This window comes from Salvia hispanica, chromosome 3 (assembly GCF_029641045.1).
Source record: "Salvia hispanica isolate PSC_SH4W2 chromosome 3, Shi_PSC_v1, whole genome shotgun sequence".
NCBI lineage: Eukaryota > Viridiplantae > Streptophyta > Magnoliopsida > Lamiales > Lamiaceae > Salvia > Salvia hispanica.
The window spans coordinates 929522-946394 of NC_142694.1; the positions used below are offsets into that span (position 1 = coordinate 929522).

The 16873-nt window shown below is 34.1% G+C and overlaps 3 protein-coding genes across 4 annotated transcripts; 1 reads left to right on the top strand and 2 right to left on the bottom strand.

Moving 5' to 3' along the window:
* Positions 1 to 1006: 1006 nt before the first annotated feature.
* Positions 1007 to 4411, bottom strand: LOC125211016 (mitochondrial inner membrane protein OXA1-like). The gene is made up of 10 exons (XM_048110687.2): positions 4301 to 4411; positions 3354 to 3832; positions 3120 to 3215; positions 2904 to 2952; positions 2697 to 2773; positions 2338 to 2404; positions 1945 to 2073; positions 1726 to 1833; positions 1340 to 1394; positions 1007 to 1260 (listed from the first exon to the last, which is right to left on the bottom strand). Exons 2-10 carry the CDS (start codon positions 3818 to 3820, stop codon positions 1190 to 1192), a joined length of 1119 nt encoding a protein of 372 aa, XP_047966644.1. The 5' UTR covers positions 3821 to 3832; positions 4301 to 4411; the 3' UTR covers positions 1007 to 1189.
* Positions 4412 to 5076: 665 nt separating this feature from the next.
* Positions 5077 to 8562, bottom strand: LOC125211133 (mitochondrial inner membrane protein OXA1-like). Its single transcript, XM_048110837.2, has 9 exons — positions 7581 to 8562; positions 7347 to 7442; positions 7127 to 7175; positions 6920 to 6996; positions 6561 to 6627; positions 6158 to 6286; positions 5948 to 6049; positions 5528 to 5582; positions 5077 to 5451 (listed from the first exon to the last, which is right to left on the bottom strand). The coding sequence occupies exons 1-9, from the start codon at positions 8003 to 8005 to the stop codon at positions 5381 to 5383; spliced, it is 1071 nt and encodes a 356-aa protein (XP_047966794.2). The 5' UTR covers positions 8006 to 8562; the 3' UTR covers positions 5077 to 5380.
* Positions 8563 to 11471: 2909 nt separating this feature from the next.
* Positions 11472 to 15079, top strand: LOC125210679 (mitochondrial inner membrane protein OXA1-like). Of its 2 annotated transcripts, XM_048110240.2 has the most exons (10): positions 11472 to 11562; positions 12333 to 12811; positions 12951 to 13046; positions 13215 to 13260; positions 13391 to 13434; positions 13728 to 13794; positions 14017 to 14145; positions 14254 to 14364; positions 14695 to 14749; positions 14829 to 15079. In XM_048110240.2, the coding sequence occupies exons 2-10, from the start codon at positions 12345 to 12347 to the stop codon at positions 14897 to 14899; spliced, it is 1086 nt and encodes a 361-aa protein (XP_047966197.1). In that variant the 5' UTR covers positions 11472 to 11562; positions 12333 to 12344; the 3' UTR covers positions 14900 to 15079. The 2 variants fall into 2 exon arrangements, with proteins under 2 accessions (XP_047966197.1, XP_088925578.1); XM_089069452.1 differs by lacking the exon at positions 14254 to 14364.
* The last annotated feature ends 1794 nt before the right edge of the window (positions 15080 to 16873 follow it).

Here is a 16873-nt window from a genome sequence, read left to right on the forward strand (position 1 = left end):
ATATTTTATTGTAGTATAATTCACTATAGGCCTTAAAACTAAAAAGTATTATAAAGTCTAACAATATCGAGCTCAAGTACCTTTGCGAGTCATTAAATAAGCTTAAATATAAAAAACAAATCCAACTATATACTACTATGTAGACAAAATACAATCCAAAACACAAAATAATGGTGAATTATAATTATTAATTCATTATATAAGAGATTATAAGTAGATGGATCAGACTTTGAAGCAATTTTCATACTTCAAAGAAATACGTAATAATATTATACTATAATAAAGTCGTCGTTCCTCAAATTATTCCAAATGGCGTCATTTAGGACGTATTTTACGTTACAAATACATTTAATTACACATGATTAATTAATTAATATTTAACGATATGGGGTGAGGAACTGAGGATTGTCTTTTTATAATTTAAAGTAAAATATTTTTTATATAATGTTTTTATGTCATAATACCCTTGATTTTTAAACAATAGATTTTCTATATCCAGTTCTACAATTCCCATTTTTTTCGCAATTATATTTCTTGAGTCGTGTTTGGATTGAGATAAAACAACTAACAACCAATCCCTGGAATCATGGAATCAAATTATATGTATAAATTTTAATTCTAGTAGTATTATTTTTCTGTACATAGTTGATTAGTTTAGAATATCAACTTCAATAATTAAATGATTTTTATATAACTTATCATTAGAATCATACAATGTATATGCAATAATGCAAACTAGGTTAATTATTTTTAAAATATTTCATGCAAATCTAAAAACTATTGATTCGTATAATCAATTGCATTTCACTGATAGAATCTAACACTATGAACTCAATTGCATGGTGATTATAGGACGATAAATTAAATTGGTTATGAAATATAACGATTGTATTCTTTTTAAAACACAAAATATCATAAATTTCAAAATTAAACAGAAAATACTAAGTCACAAAATGTGTTTGTGTTAAAGATGAATTCAACACCAACCATTTAGACAAAAACAATGAAACACAAAAGGGTGATGATTTTTCGATGATAATAATTTGGGCATAACCAAAATCCTAGCTAGTCTGTGAATCCACAAGATCACCAAACCTACACATTGTTCTAACAACTTGGCCATATTGTTTGAAGAGACAAAATAACGACTTCAAAATACTCATTTTTGGCCACTATAATTTCATGATGTCTATTTTCTAGCTGAATGTGGTATCTCAAATGATATCCCCAACAATTTCTGAACTCGAGGGTGAATCAAAACTGAAAGCAGCATTATAAATAGATCAGAATTCATGTACAATATTTTAAAATTAAAAAGAAGAACAAAAAGAGAACTCACCAGTTCCATATGCTATTGAAAAGAGGTTAGAGGTGATCCATGAACAGTATATAGCCTGCAAAAATATATGCACAAAAAATACCAAAGAGTTAAACCATCATTACATAGATTATGATAATAAGAGATTTAAACATGCATACACAGTAGCACCACAATTAAAGCAAGCACAAAATAGCTAAGTAACGAATATAATGCTGTTCAATGCTATGTTTTATGCTTCAAATGGAATTCTATGTAAATATATGAGTGTCCAGCAGATTATGGAAAAAAATCACTGCAATAAAAGCATGAAATCAGCAAGAGATATTTGATAAGGCCTGGAAACGAGATATGAGAATATTTTTGGATGCATGGGACAATTTTTAGGAGGGCGATGCACAACAAACCGTGGGGAATCCTGCAGCAACAGCGCCAAGGTATAGTACCACGGCAACTGCAATTTTATGAGACTTCACATACGGTTTTCCGATTTGCAAATATTGTGCTGGATTCAACTGAAGAAGAATCAGTGATAAATCTTAAAAGTGAGTTCAAGGGCGAGAACTTAAAGGAACAAAGTGGTAGATGTTTCAAAACGAAGGATATGATGAGAGAAGTTAGCTTACTTCCAGCCTAACCCAAAGTGTCAACACCAGAAGGATTGGAAGTTCCAAGCGATTGGGAGTTGTTAAGTCTGTAAACCACAATGTTCCACCTGTTGTTAAAGAGGGTACGTTCTTCACCATGCCTAAAACCTGAATGGAAAGAGATTGATAGAGTCATTTACACAGTAGAAGACACAAGGAGCATATTAGATAGAGATGTTATGATTTTCTTTTGTTATGGTTTATCGAGTCGATCTATTTTCATAGTTATTCCAAATAGGAGCCTGTTGTAGACTAAAGTTTCCTACAGTTTGACATGCTTCTAAACTGTCAAAAGTTTAGAAAGATGGATGCAAAACCATTGGAAACAGAGGGAGCATGGAGTACGTAGAAATAAAGGGAATGTGATCTTACACAAAAGAAAATACAAAAGGCAGGTATCGGTGAGCATAAATATCCAAACAACCGAAATTGACCATACCTGCAAGACCGATATTTAATTACATCAGTTAATGCACGCCAAACAATCGAAGCTAAGGCAGTAAGGCCACAGGACTTCAAGTCGAATAAAGTACTATTAGCCTCAGAATCCATTGATATCAAAGGAATATTGTTTCATATGTTCACTTTCCTGTTCTTTCTCTTTGCTGTTTGTTTTATTACGGCAATGGCCACAACTTCCAAATATTAAAGTTAAGTTGCAGTCGTCATTTTGATCTATTAACTCAAGAAGAACAGAATAGTAGATTGTTTGTAAGAAGGAAAAGACATACTTATCCAGAAATTTAAACATAGGCGCTACTTTTTCTCCAATATCACTTATATCAACCTTGTCTTCTAAAATATCACTCTGTCAAAAAACAATAACTGGTTATGAGTTGCTAGGTACAAGATCTACGCCTCAAGGCAATGGTAGAAGGATGGATGAACAAATTGCGATAGTAACAGTAAAATACAGAACAAACGCCTAAAGCTCATACCCTGGTGATATGCAAGTATTTCAGAAGTGAACATATTTCGTCCAATCGACTGCAAAACAGTACAAAACAAATGTGGTCACGAGACAAGGAGTTGCAACAGATACTATATCCAAAACATCAATTTATTGGCATAATAATCTAGAAAGTATATTATAGTAATATACATATGTTGAGGATATTCATATTCACAACATAGAAATCGGGTAGAGAACTTACCGTTCGCCATCGTGGGAAAAATATTGAAGACGATATACTTGAAAAGGAACAAACAAAATACGCAGCAGAAGAGTCACAGCTGCAATTGATGCCCACCTAACAAAAATCCCAATGAGATGACTTTACCAATCACACTCAATCCAATCAACAATTCACTAGTATAGCATTGAGCTTTAAAATAAGAAGTTAGGTTCATGTAAAGCAGATGATTTTGTCTTAGAGAAACATCCTCACCATTCTAAACCAGTGAATGAGTGCATATATCCAATTATGTTCATATTACTGACTGAACCTGCTGCTGCACTGGCCAGTTCATTCATCACTGGAGCTGCCTCAACAGCCTTATCAGCCACCACACCGATCACTCCATTCAAATCTTCAGAAGGAACCTCAATCTCGAAAGGCACCTTTGACATATTTCTATGGAAAATCAGCCCATAGCCTGTGGGAACCTCAGAACGCATAAGTCGAGAGACATTTCCTGATAGCAGCCCATAGTCCGCAGGAACCTCAGAACGCATGAGTCGAAAATTGCCAGCATTGCTTCTGGATATCAGAAAATTGCTGAGCATCTCAGGATTCCTTTTTGCAGGCAACTTTTCACGGTCGCTGCCACTAATGTGTGACAGTGAAGGCGAAAATCGCTGGTGCTGTTGGTAGAACAACTTCGATCTAGCCATGATGCTACGCCTGTACGCCATTACTTCAGCGTCCTACAACAAAAAGTAACGGATGAAAACAGTTGATTATAGACTAAGTTAGCCACAACGAGACAGTATTTCTGCTTCACTAACAGCAAACAGAGAAAACAGAGAAAACAGAGAAAACTGGCAAAGTTTTTATGCTTCACCGTTAATAACAATTTCTGCGGAGCCTAACAAAAAATTAAGAGCAGCAGCTAACAAATTATCTACGTTTAGATAGATTACTCACGAATATTATCCAAAATCAGTCATTCACAGTAACGATTCAAAATATCCCCTAATGTGTATCAGCTCAATTTTCACAAACAAAACACGCAGACATTTTCGCCATCTGATCGCATCTCAAGCAACAAAAATCCTCCTTAGAATGAGGCAAATAAAAAACTAAACGAGGAAATGAACGCAAATAAGCATATCATTACGATCTCCAAAACACAGTGGCATGCATTTTACATAAAATCAAAATAAAAATCTTACTAGGTTTTGGCAACGGAAGAGAGAAAATCTGGAGAAGTGAAGCAAGTTTTGGTGGTGGATGAAATAGCTTCGAGTTGTTACGTAAAAAATGCAAATGTTGTGAGCATCCAGCTTCAGTAACTGACTTAGTTTCTTTTAGTACTATTAAATTTTTTCTACTATAATAAAGACTTCGTTCCTCAAAATTGTTCCAAATGGCGTCATTTAGGACGTATTTAATGGTAGTGTTACAATATGATTAATTAATTAATGTTTAACGATATGGGGTGAGGATTGTCTTTTTATAAGTTTAAGTAAAATATTTTTTTATATAATGTTTTTGTCATAATATCCTTGAGTTTTAAACAATATAATTCCCATTTTTTCGCAATTATATTTCATATCCTGAGTCGTGTTTGGATTGAGATAAAACAACTAACAACCAATCCCTGGACTCATGGAATCAAATTTATATGTATAAGTTTTAATTTTAATTCTAGTAGTATTATTTTTCTGTACATAGTTGATTAGTTTAGAATGTCAACTTCAATAATTAAATGATTTTTATATAACTTATCATTAGAATCATACAATGTACATGCAATAATGCAAACTAGGTTAATTATTTTAAAAATATTTCATGCAAATCTAAAAACTATTGAATTCGTATAATCAATTGCATTTCACTGATAGAATCTAACTAAAACAATGAACTCAATTGCATGGTGTTTATAGGACGATAAATTAAATCGGTTATGAAATATAACGATTGTATTTTTTAAAAAAAACACAAAATATCATAAATTTCAAAATTAAACAGAAAATACTAAGTCTCAGATTGTGTTTATGTGTTGAAGATAAATTCAACACCAACCATTTAGACTAAAAACAATGAAACACAAAAGGGTGATGATTTTTCGATGATAAAAATTTGGGCATAAATGTCCGCAAATCATGCTCCAAAATCCTAGCTAATCTGAATCCACATCACCAAACCTACACATTGTTCTAACAACTTGGCCATATTGTTTGAAGAGACAAAATAACGACTTCAAAATACTCATATTTTTGGCCACTATAATTTCATCATTTTCATGATGTCTATTTTCGAGCTGAATGTGGTATCGCCAATGATATCCCCAACAATTTCTGAACTCGAGGGTGAATCACAACTGAAAGCAGCATTATAAATAGATCAGAATTCATCTACAATAATTTCAAATTAAAAAGAACAAAAAGAGAACTCACCAGTTCCATATGCTATTGAAAAGAGGTTAGAGGTGATCCAAGAACAGTATATAGCCTGCAAAAATATATGCACAATCTAATTATTCACTCCAATTTCATGAAGATTGTTTTAAAATACCAAAGAGTTAAACCATCGCATAGATTGTGATAATAAGAGATTTAAACATGCATACACAGTAGCACCACAATTAAAGCAAGCACAAAATAGCTAAGTAACGAATATAATGCTGTTCAATGCTCTGTGTTATGCTTTAAATGGAATTCTATGTAAATATATGAGTGTCCAGCAGATTATGGAAAAAAATCACTGCAATAAAAGCATGAAATCAGCAAGAGATATTTGATAAGGCCTGGAAACGAGATATGCGAGTATTTTTGGATGCATGGGGACAATTTTTAGGAGGGCGATGCACAACAAACCGTGGGGAATCCTGCAGCAACAGCGCCAAGGTATATTACAGCAGCATGAGCTGCCATTGTACGAGATTTCATGTGCGGCAGCACATATCGTATTGGATCCAACTGAAGACGAATCAATGAGAAATCTTAAAAGTAAGTTCAAGGGTGAGATCTCAAAGGAACAAAGTCGATGTTCCAAAACGAAGGATATGATGAGAGAAGTTAGCTTACTTCCAGCCTAACCCAAAGTGTCAACGCCACAAGGATTGGAAGTTCCAAGCGATTGGGAGTTGTTAAGTCTGTAAACCATAATGTTCCACCTGTTGTTAAAGAGGGTACGTTCTTCACCATGCCTAAAACCTGAATGGAAAGAGATTGATAGAGTCATTTACACAGTAGAAGACACAAGGAGCATATTAGATAGAGATGTTATGATTTTCTTTTGTTATGGTTTATCGAGTCGATCTATTTTCATAGTTAATTCCAAATAGGAGTCTGTTTATTTTATTTAGGACTAAAGTTTCCTACAGTTTGACATGCTTCTGAACTGTCAAAAGTTTAGAAAGATGGATGCAAAACCATTGGAAACTGAGGGAGCATGGAGTACGTAGAAATAAAGGGAATGTGATCTTACGCAAAAGAAAATACAAAAGGCAGGTATCGGTGAGCATACATATCCAAACAACCGAAATTGACCATACCTGCAAGACCAATATTTAATTACATCAGTTAATGCACGTCAAACAATCGAAGCTAAGGCAGTAAGGCCACAGGACTTCAAGTGGAATAAAGTACTATTAGCCTCAGAATCCATTGATATCCAAGGAATATTGTTTCATATGTTCACTTTTCTATTCTTTCTCTTTGCTGTTTGTTTTATTACGGCAATTGCCACAACTTCCAAATATTAAAGTTAAGTTGCAGTCGTCATTTTGATCTATTAACTCAAGAAGAACAGAATAGCAGATAGTTTGTAAGAAGGAAAAGACATACTTATCCAGAAGTTTAAACAGGGGCTCTAATTTTTCTCCAATATCATTTATATCAACCTTGTCTTCTAAAATATCACTCTGTCAAAAAACAATAACTGGTTATGAGTTGCTAGGTACAGGATCTACGCCTCAAGGCAATGGTAGAAGGATGGATGAACATATTGCGATAGTTACAGTAAAATGCAGAACAAACGCCTAAAGCTCATACCTTGATGATACGTAAGTATTTCTGAAGTGAACGTATTTCGTCGGATCGACTGCAAAACAGTACAAAACAAATGTGGTCACGAGACAAGGAGTTGCAACAGATACTATATCCAAAACATCAATTTATTGGCATAATAATCTAAAAAGTATATTATAGTAATATGAGTACATATGTTGAGGATGTTCACATTCACAACATAGAAATCGGGTAGCAAACTTACCGTTTGCCATCGTGGGAAAAATATTGAAGACGATATACTTGAAAAGGAACAAACAAAATACGCAGCAGAAGAGTCACAGCTGCAATTGATGCCCACCTAACAAAAGTCCCCATAAGATGACTTTACCAATCACACTCAATCCAATCAACAATTCACTAGTATAGCATTGAGCTTTAAAATAAGAAGTTAGGTTCATGTAAAGCAGATGATTTTGTCTTAGAGAAACATCCTCACCATTCTAAACCAGTGAATGAGTGCATATATCCAATTATGTTCATATTACTGACTGAACCTGCTGCTGCACTGGCCAGTTCATTCATCACTGGAGCTGCCTCAACAGCCTTATCAGCCACCACACCGATCACTCCATTCAAATCTTCAGCAGGAACCTCAATCTCGAAAGGCACCTTTGACATATTTCTATGGAAAATCAGCCCATAGCCTGTGGGAACCTTAGAACGCATGAGTCGAAAATTGCCAGCATTGCTTCTGGATATCAGAAAATTGCTGAGCATCTCAGGATTCCTTTTCGCAGGCAACTTTTCACGGTCGCTGCCACTAATGTGTGACAGTGAAGGCGAAAATCGCTGGTGCTGTTGGTAGAACAACTTCGATCTAGCCATGATGCTACGCCTGTACGCCATTAAGTCCGCCTCCATACAACAAAAAGAAACAGATGAAAAACATATCACCTAGTAATAGTAGTATTAGGCAATGATGTAAAGAAATTTACAGTTGAATATAGTTACAGCTAACCACAACGAAACAGTATGTGCTCAGAATAACGTCAAAGTCTTCATCTCATTATTTTTACACTCAACTAGCAACAAACAGAGCAAACCGGCAAAGTTTTACACTAACAGCTACTAATATAATTTCAGCTAATCCTACCAAAATATTATGAGTAACAACTACAAATATATCTACGTTTTACATATAAAACTCACGAACAATTTCGCTAAACACCGAACGCATTATCCAAAATCAGTCATTCACAGTAACACTTAAAAATATCCCCAAATGTGTATCAGCTCAACTTTCACAAACAAAACATGCAGACATTTTGTTTTTTTTCACACATTTCGAAGTTTCGCCATCTGATCGCATCTCAAGCAACAAAAATCCTCCTTAGGATGAGCAAAATAAAAACTTAAACGAGGAAATGAACGCAAATAAGCATATCATTACGATCTCCAAAACACAGAGGCATGCATTTTACATAAAATCAAAATGAAAATCTTACTAGGTTTTGGCAACGGGGAGAAAATCTGGAGAAGTGAAGCAAGTTTTGGTGGTGGAGGAAAAAGCTTCGAGTTGATATGAAAAAATGCAAATGCTGTGAGCATCCAGCTTCAGTAACTGACTTAGTTTCTTTTAGTACTATTAAATTTTTTCTATTTAATTTCCTTTTCAGGAATTACAGCTGGCACTTAGTAGCGGTTGGTGTGGGCCCCATTGTCCCAAGTACTATTTGATTTAATTTTGTTATGTTATATTCAAATTAATTGAATTCTAAAAAAAGAAAAAGTTTAAGTTAATGTGTCCCTAATTTAAGAACATTTTATTTTATGTCCTAAATTATTGTTATTTAAAAAAAAAAAAACTAACGTAAGTAATTCCATCTTGATTTTATTTCCTTGTGAAGGATGGTCCTATTTAATTAGGGAAGATTGATAATACGTAAGGGCATTCGCATCGCGTCTCGATGCGGGCTCTATCTCATCTCGAAGAGACGAGACCGCCTCGAGACGGCGATGCGCCTCGAGACGGCGATGCGGCCTCCATCTCGTCTCGACGAGATGGGACATCTCGTCCCGTGTCTCCTTCCGAAGAGGCCGGCCTCGAGACCTCTCGCCATGCGCCTTGGCGATGTGGCGAGTTGTGGTTCGTGCGTGACGCCCACTCGTCGACCCGCGAGTGAGCGTCGTTTATATCCGTTAAAATTGATTTTTTTTTTAAATCAGAAATTCAAAAATTAAAAAAATATATATAAAAAATTCCAAAATTATACTGGCCATTTATAGCCGTTTTTTTTAAATTTATAATTTTTTTCAATTTTTTAAAGCCTCCAATCACTTCTATAAATACCAAATCATTCCCACAAATTATCCACCATAAAAAAACTCTCTATTCTCACTCAAATTTTTTTAATGGCGTGTTATGATTTTAATTATGTATTTTTAATTTTTTTTAGGATTTTAATTATGTATTTTTTAATTTTTTAGGCCTTTAAATTGTAATTTTTATTTTATTTAATGAAGTGTGTTTTTATTAATTGAATTTGTTGGAATTAAAAATAAAAAATGAAATTGAATGAATAGGTAAGAGATGGAGGGATGCAGGTGCCAGTGTCATCTCTTAGTTAAGAGATGAAGTGAAAAGTACAGTGGGACCCATGAATAGTAAGAGATGAGACGGTTAAGAGACGGATAAGAGACAGAGATGCGGATGACCTAACACACGTGGGGATTGGATAGATCTACAAATTGCAATTATGCCTCTGGTTATAATTAATATTTTTTTTTTTATGGTTAAAATAAAATTTGAAATTTCCTCTGGTTATAACTAATACGACAAAGGGGGTGCATCTCATATCGCATATGAGCCCACTGCTATGTGCGAGCTTAATTCCTGAAAAAGAAATGAAAAGGTTTGAAAAAATAAGTACCAAAATAAACTAAGTCATTTACTAAAGTTGGACATTTCGCATACCAACACGTAAGCTAACTCCTGTTAAATTCTCCAAATTTTTGTCCCGAATTGGCTTGGTGATGATCCTAGCTTTTCTATATAACTGTGCATTACCCTCTCCCTTATAAGACCTTTTAAGGGGTGAATTTCTAATATGGTGTCAGAGCAGCAGGGCCCAAGTCGTCACTTCTCCATGATTTTCTCTCTTCCGATTCCAAAACCTAGTAAGATTTTTGTTTTGAGTTTATGTAAAATGCATGCCATTAAATTGTGTTATGGAGATCATATTATATGCTTGAAAATGTTCATTTTTAGTCCCATAAAAATAAACACTTTATTGAAGTAGTTAGTGACTAACTTAAAAAAAAAAATCAATCTCATTCATTACATCTACTAAACTCTGACTAACTTGTGATGTTGAAATCTTTAGTGACTTCCGAAAATATTCTTAATATGACAAGACCCTATCATTTCCTTTGGCAAATTCTCATTACTCCTCCGTGGATGAATATTCATTCCACTTTGACTCACTCAAATTTTAAAAAATGTAAAAGAAGGTAAAGTGTAGATTATATATAAACATAGATACTCTTCAAGTCCCATAAAAATAAACACTTTCGGGCAGATAGAATATTGAAGTAGTTAGTAGAAAATGAAACTCATCTTAGTAGAGATAAAAACTTAACATAAATGGATAAGAAAAATATTGTTTATTACTCACTCCGTTCCACTTAAGATGACACGTTTTCATTTTTAGTTTGTCCCAATTAAGATAACACATTTCCTTTTTCGGAAACTTTCTCTCTCCAATTAATACACTCAACCACTTTTTCTCACCCCTATTAAATTATTCATCTTTCTTTCTATTTTAATATTTCCACCCATCTATTTTAATTAAGCACATTAATCAGTAATTCCTTAAATCCCGTGCCGGCTAAGGAATGTGTCATTTTAACTGGGACGGAGGGAGTATTATAGAACAGATAGAGCATTGGTTTTACAGTAACATGTGAGTCAAATGAATCAGTTAGTGAAATATGGGATTTATTTATCATAAATAATTAAATGTAAATGGAATATATAACGACGGTGATTCAGGGGGGAAGAGGAGTATATTTTTTAAAGAGCTAGTATATTTTCTGAAATTTCTTTAAGCATATACGGATCAGGATTGAGTAGTATAATATTGAAGTTTTCGGGTACGGATACCCACAAAATCGGGTTTGGATACCCGCGGGTATCCGTTTCGACACCCCTAATTTGCATAGTACTCCTACGGCTACTAAAGTTAAAATTAGTTTGAAATCATATAACAAAATTAAATCAAATATTGCATATCACAAGTGCCAGCTACAATTCCTGAAAAGGAAAATAAAAGGATAGAAAATTTTAACAGTACGAAGTCAGTTACTGAAGTTGGATGCTCATAACATTTTCATTTCACATACCACCTCCAAAGCTTTTCCTCCACCGCCAAAACTTGCTTCACTTCTCCAGATTTTCTCTCTTCCGTTGCCAAAACCTAGTAAGATTTTCATTTTGATTTTATGTAAAATGCATGCCTCTGTGTTTTGGAGATCGTAATGATATGCTTATTTGCGTTCATTTCTTCGTTTAGTTTTCCATTTTGCTCATTCTAAGGAGGATTTTTGTTGCTTGAGATGCGATCAGATGGCGAAACTTCGAAATGTGTGAAAAAAACAAAATGTCTGCATGTTTTGTTTGTGAAAGTTGAGCTGATACACATTTGGGAATATTTTGGAGTGTTACTTTGAATGACTGATTTTGTACAATATTCGTAAGTAATCTATCTAAAACGTTGATGATTTGTTAGCTGCTACTCTTAATTTTTTGTTAGACTCAGCATAAATTTGTTATTTACTACTGTGAAGCATAAAAACTTTGCCAGTTTTCTCTGTTTGCTGTTAATGGAGTGTAAAACTTCGAAATGTGTGGAAAAAAACAAAATGTCTGCGTGTTTTGGTTGTGAAAGTTGAGCTGATACACATTTGGGGATATTTTGAAGTGTGACTGTGAATGACTGATTTTGGATAATATTCGTGAGTAATCTATCTAAAACGTAGATAATTTGTTAGCTGCTACTCTTATTTTTTTTGTTAGGCTCAGCAGAAACTTGTTACTATTTACTAATGTGAGGCATAAAAATTTTGCCAGTTTTCTCTGTTTGCTGTTAGTGGAGTGTAAAACTTGGATGTTTTTTTAAAGCTTATACTGTCTCGTTGTGGCTAACTGAATCTATAATCAACTGTTTTCATCTATTCCTTTTTGCTGTAGGACGCGGAAGTAATGGCCTACAGGCGTAGCATCATGGCTAGATCGAAGTTGTTCTACCAACAGCACCAGCGATTTTCGCCTTCACTGTCACACATTAGTGGCAGCGACCGTGAGCAGTTGCCTGCGAAAACGAATCCTGAGATGCTCAGCACTTTTCTGATATCCAGAAACAATGCTGGCAATCTTCGACTCATGCGTTCTGAGGTTCCTGCGGGCTATGGGCTGCTATCAGGAAATGTATCTCGACTTATGCATTCTGAGGTTCCCACAGGCTATGGGCTGATTTTCCACAGAAATATTTCAAAGGTGCCTTCCGAGATTGAGGCCCCTGCTGAAGATTTGAATGGAGTGATCGGTGTGGTGGCTGATAAGGCTTTTGAGGCAGCTCCAATGGTGAATGAAATGGCCACTGCAGCAGCAGATTCAATCAGTAACATGAACATAATTGGATATATGCACTCATTCACTGGTTTAGAATGGTGAGGATGTTTCTCTAAAGACAAAATCATATGCTTTACATGAACCTAACTTCTTATTTTAAAGCTCAATGTTATACTAGTCAGTTGTTGATTGGATTGAGTGTGATTGGTAAAGTCATCTCATTGGGATTTTTGTTAGGTGGGCATCAATTGCAGCTGTGACTCTTCTGCTGCGTATTTTGTTTGTTCCTTTTCAAGTATATCGTCTTCAATATTTTTCCCATGATGGCGAACGGTAAGTTCTCTACCCGATTTCTATGTTGTGAATATGAATATCCTCAACATATGTATTTTACTATAATAAACTTTCTAGATTATTATGCCAATAAATTGATGTTTTGGATATAGTATCTTGATGCAACTCCTTGTCTCGTGACCACAATTGTTTTGTACCGTTTTGCAGTCGAGATAACGAATTCCTTTCAGTTGCGATATTCTTCCATATCGAGGTATGAGCTTTAGGCGTTTGTTCTGTATTTTACTGTTACTATTGCAATTTGTTCATCCATCCTTCTACCATTGCCTTGAGGCATTGATCTTGTACCTAGCAACTCATAGCCAGTTATTGTTTTTTGACAGGGTGCTATTGAAAAAAAATCTGAGATATCTAAATGGCTGGATAAGTATTGTCTTTTCCTTCTTACAAACTATCTGCTATTCTGTTCTTCTTGAGTTAATAGATCAAAATGACTACTGCAACTTAACTTTAATATTTGGAAGTTGTGGCAATTGCCGTAATAAAACAAACAGCAAGGAGAAAGAACAGAAAAGTGAACATAGGAAACAATATTCCTTTGATATCAATGGATTCTGAGGCTAATAGTACTTTATTCCACTTGAAGTCCTGTGGCCTTACTGCCTTAGCTTCGATTGTTTGACGTGCATTAACTGATGTAATTAAATATCGGTCTTGCAGATATGGTCGATTTTACGTTTGTGGATTTAGATGCTCATATATACCTGCCATTTGTGTTTTCTTTTGCGTAAGATCACATTCCCTTTATTTCTACGTCTCCATGCTCCCTCTGTTTCCGATGGTTTTGCATACATCTTTCTAAACTTTTTGACAGTTTAAAAGCATGTCAAAACGTTGAAAATAGACCGACTCGATAAAGCATAACAAAAGAAAATCATAACATCTCTATCTAATCTGCTCCATGTATCTTCTACTGCGTAAATGACACTATCAATCTCTTTCCATTCAGGTTTTAGACATGGTGAAGAATGTACCCTCTTTTACAACAGGTGGAACATTATGGTTTACAGACTTAACAACTCCCAATCGCTTGGAACTTCCAATCCTTCTGGCGTTGACATTTTGGGTTAGGATGAAAGTAAGCTAACTTTTCTCATCATATCCTTCGTTTTGGAACATCGACTTTGTTCCTTTGAGATGTCACCCTTGAACTCACTTTTAAGATTTATCACTGATTCTTCTTCAGTTGAATCCAACACAATATTTGCAAATCGGAGAACTGTATATGAAGTCTCATGAAATTGCAGTTCGTGCTGTGGTACTATACCTTGTCGCTGTTGCTGCAGGATTCCCCACGGTTTGTTGTGCATCACCCTCCTAAAAAATCCAAAAATATTCTCATATCTCCTTTGTTTGCACAGTTTTTCAATTTTGCTGATTGCATGCTTTTATTACGGTGAAATTTTTCCATAATCTGCTGGAAACTCATATATTTACATGGATTTCCATTTGACTACATAACACACATAGCACTGAACAGCATTATATTCATTACTAAGCTATTTTGTGCTTGCTTTAATCGTGGTGCTACTGGTATGTATGTTTAAATCTCTTATTATCATAATCTATGTAATGATGGTTTAATTCTTCGGTATTTTGAAACAATCTCCATGATATATTTTTGCAGGCTGTATACATTCCTTGGATCACCTCTAACCTCTTTTCAATAGCATACGGGGCTGGTGAGTTCTCCTTTTCTTCTTCTTTTTCATTTGAAAATATTGTACATGAATTCTGATCTATTTATAACGCTGCTTTCAGTTATGATTCATCCTCGAGTTCAGAAATTGTTGGGGATATCATTGGAGATACCACATTCCGCTCGAAAATAGACATCATGAAGTTAGAGTGGCCAAAAATAGCAGTATTTTGAACTCGTTATTTTGTGTCTTCAATCAATAACCAAACATGGTGATGTAGTATCACAAACTAACTAGGATTTCAGAGCGTTGGCTGCAGACATATTGCCCTTTTTGTGTTTCATCGATTTTGTCTAAATCGTCGGTGTTTAATTCATCTGTCACACTAATTAACAAACACATATACGATAGTAGTAGTACGAATAACATTTGGGTCGCATGTTATCGTCGTAAGTTAATCCATACAAAAATATATGCATATTTAGTCATAAGTTGAGAACACATGAAAGTTTTCTTTTATACTAACAATAAACAGGGCAATTGGCCAAGTTTTTATGCTTCACAGTTAATAAAAATTGCCTAAAAGAAATTATGAGTAACAACTAGCAAAATATCTACTCAAATTTATGAGTAACACCAGCAAAAATATCTACTCCTTAGGAATTACTTGTAATTTTTTCATTTCCTTAGGAATTAAAGCTGGCACTCACAATAGTGGTACATATGTGATATGCGGTGTAATACTTTTGAACAAATATTTGATTTACTATTTTGGTTGAGTCCTCTTGTTTTGAAACTTTCATAAATATTAGTCTTTTTTTTATGAAATGATTTTTTTTATTTTTTTCTAATAATATTTCAATATATTTTTTTAGGATGAGGTAGTATAAAATTTAGTTTTTGTAAATAGTTATGAAAAGCTTAATCAATAATGAATCAAAATTGCAAAAAAAATATATTTTTGAAGTTGTGAAATGTTGGGTACAAGGGTGGTATCAATCGTGCATCGAAATGTGATGCACATGTAACACATTTATAATAGTGCATAACATGATAACTGGGGATGAATAAGCTACGACAACTATTTGGGGAGAAGAAGACGGTGGACCTAGCTTGGGAGTAGCCCACGATAGCCCGACTCAAGATGCCCCGCCTCATTTCCGAGGGTATCTGTCAGGATGCAGGCTCACGACCAACTCCAACATGCTCTAGTCGAAGAAATTTGGGAGTGGGCACGTAATACTTGAGGTTTTAATTTAGGAGTTCAAATTAACTTAATTTTCAATATTTAATTTTTGGAATTTAATTTATTATTTTCACTTTCAATTGATGTAGTTCTTTGAATTTAAATTTAATTAGTTTTATTGCGTATATTAATTTGTAGATATTTTTAGTTGTATCTAAAAATGAGATTAATTATGCCCTTAATAATAATTCTTCTTCTAATTTAAATTTATCTTAAAATTTTCTTTTACTTAAACAATCTTGTTATCTAAAAATATTATTTAAGTCTAGATGTTATGCATAGTTATGTACTAGTAGATATGGAATCATATAGAATTCTCTAGATATCAATATTATGTAAGAGTTAATAAAATATCTAAATGTGTAGAATAAAAAATAATACAGTAGAAAATTTTAGAAAATATGAAGAATGCCTATATATATATAAGTGTATTGGATTACTTTGGACAATTTGAGAAGTAAAAAAGTTAGACTTTGCTTGTCTAAATTAAATCATCTAAATCATTTCATACACTCAGAATTCATTATAAATACACTTGACAAACACAAAGAAATTTCATAAATAACTACTAAATCTCAATTTCCATGAAAAAAACAAACTAATTGTTCAATATTCACTCTTATCATCATTGGACCCCTTGATTAACAGTGTATAGCCACCAATCATAAGTGACACTAATATCCTCCACTAGTATCGTCGAAATATTTAATCTCCAACGTATTCGACTTGTCTACATCTATCGAAGAATGTTGATAGATGGCTTGATTTTTTTCTTCAATAATATAACACCCTTATATAGGTATTACAAAACTTGTGCTCCAAGTATTCTTGGGCACCAAGTTAATGCATCTTTGTGTAGGCTTTTTATCTTTCTTGGATCACTCCCAGGGATGTCAATGTAGCCCGCAATCCGTGGGCCA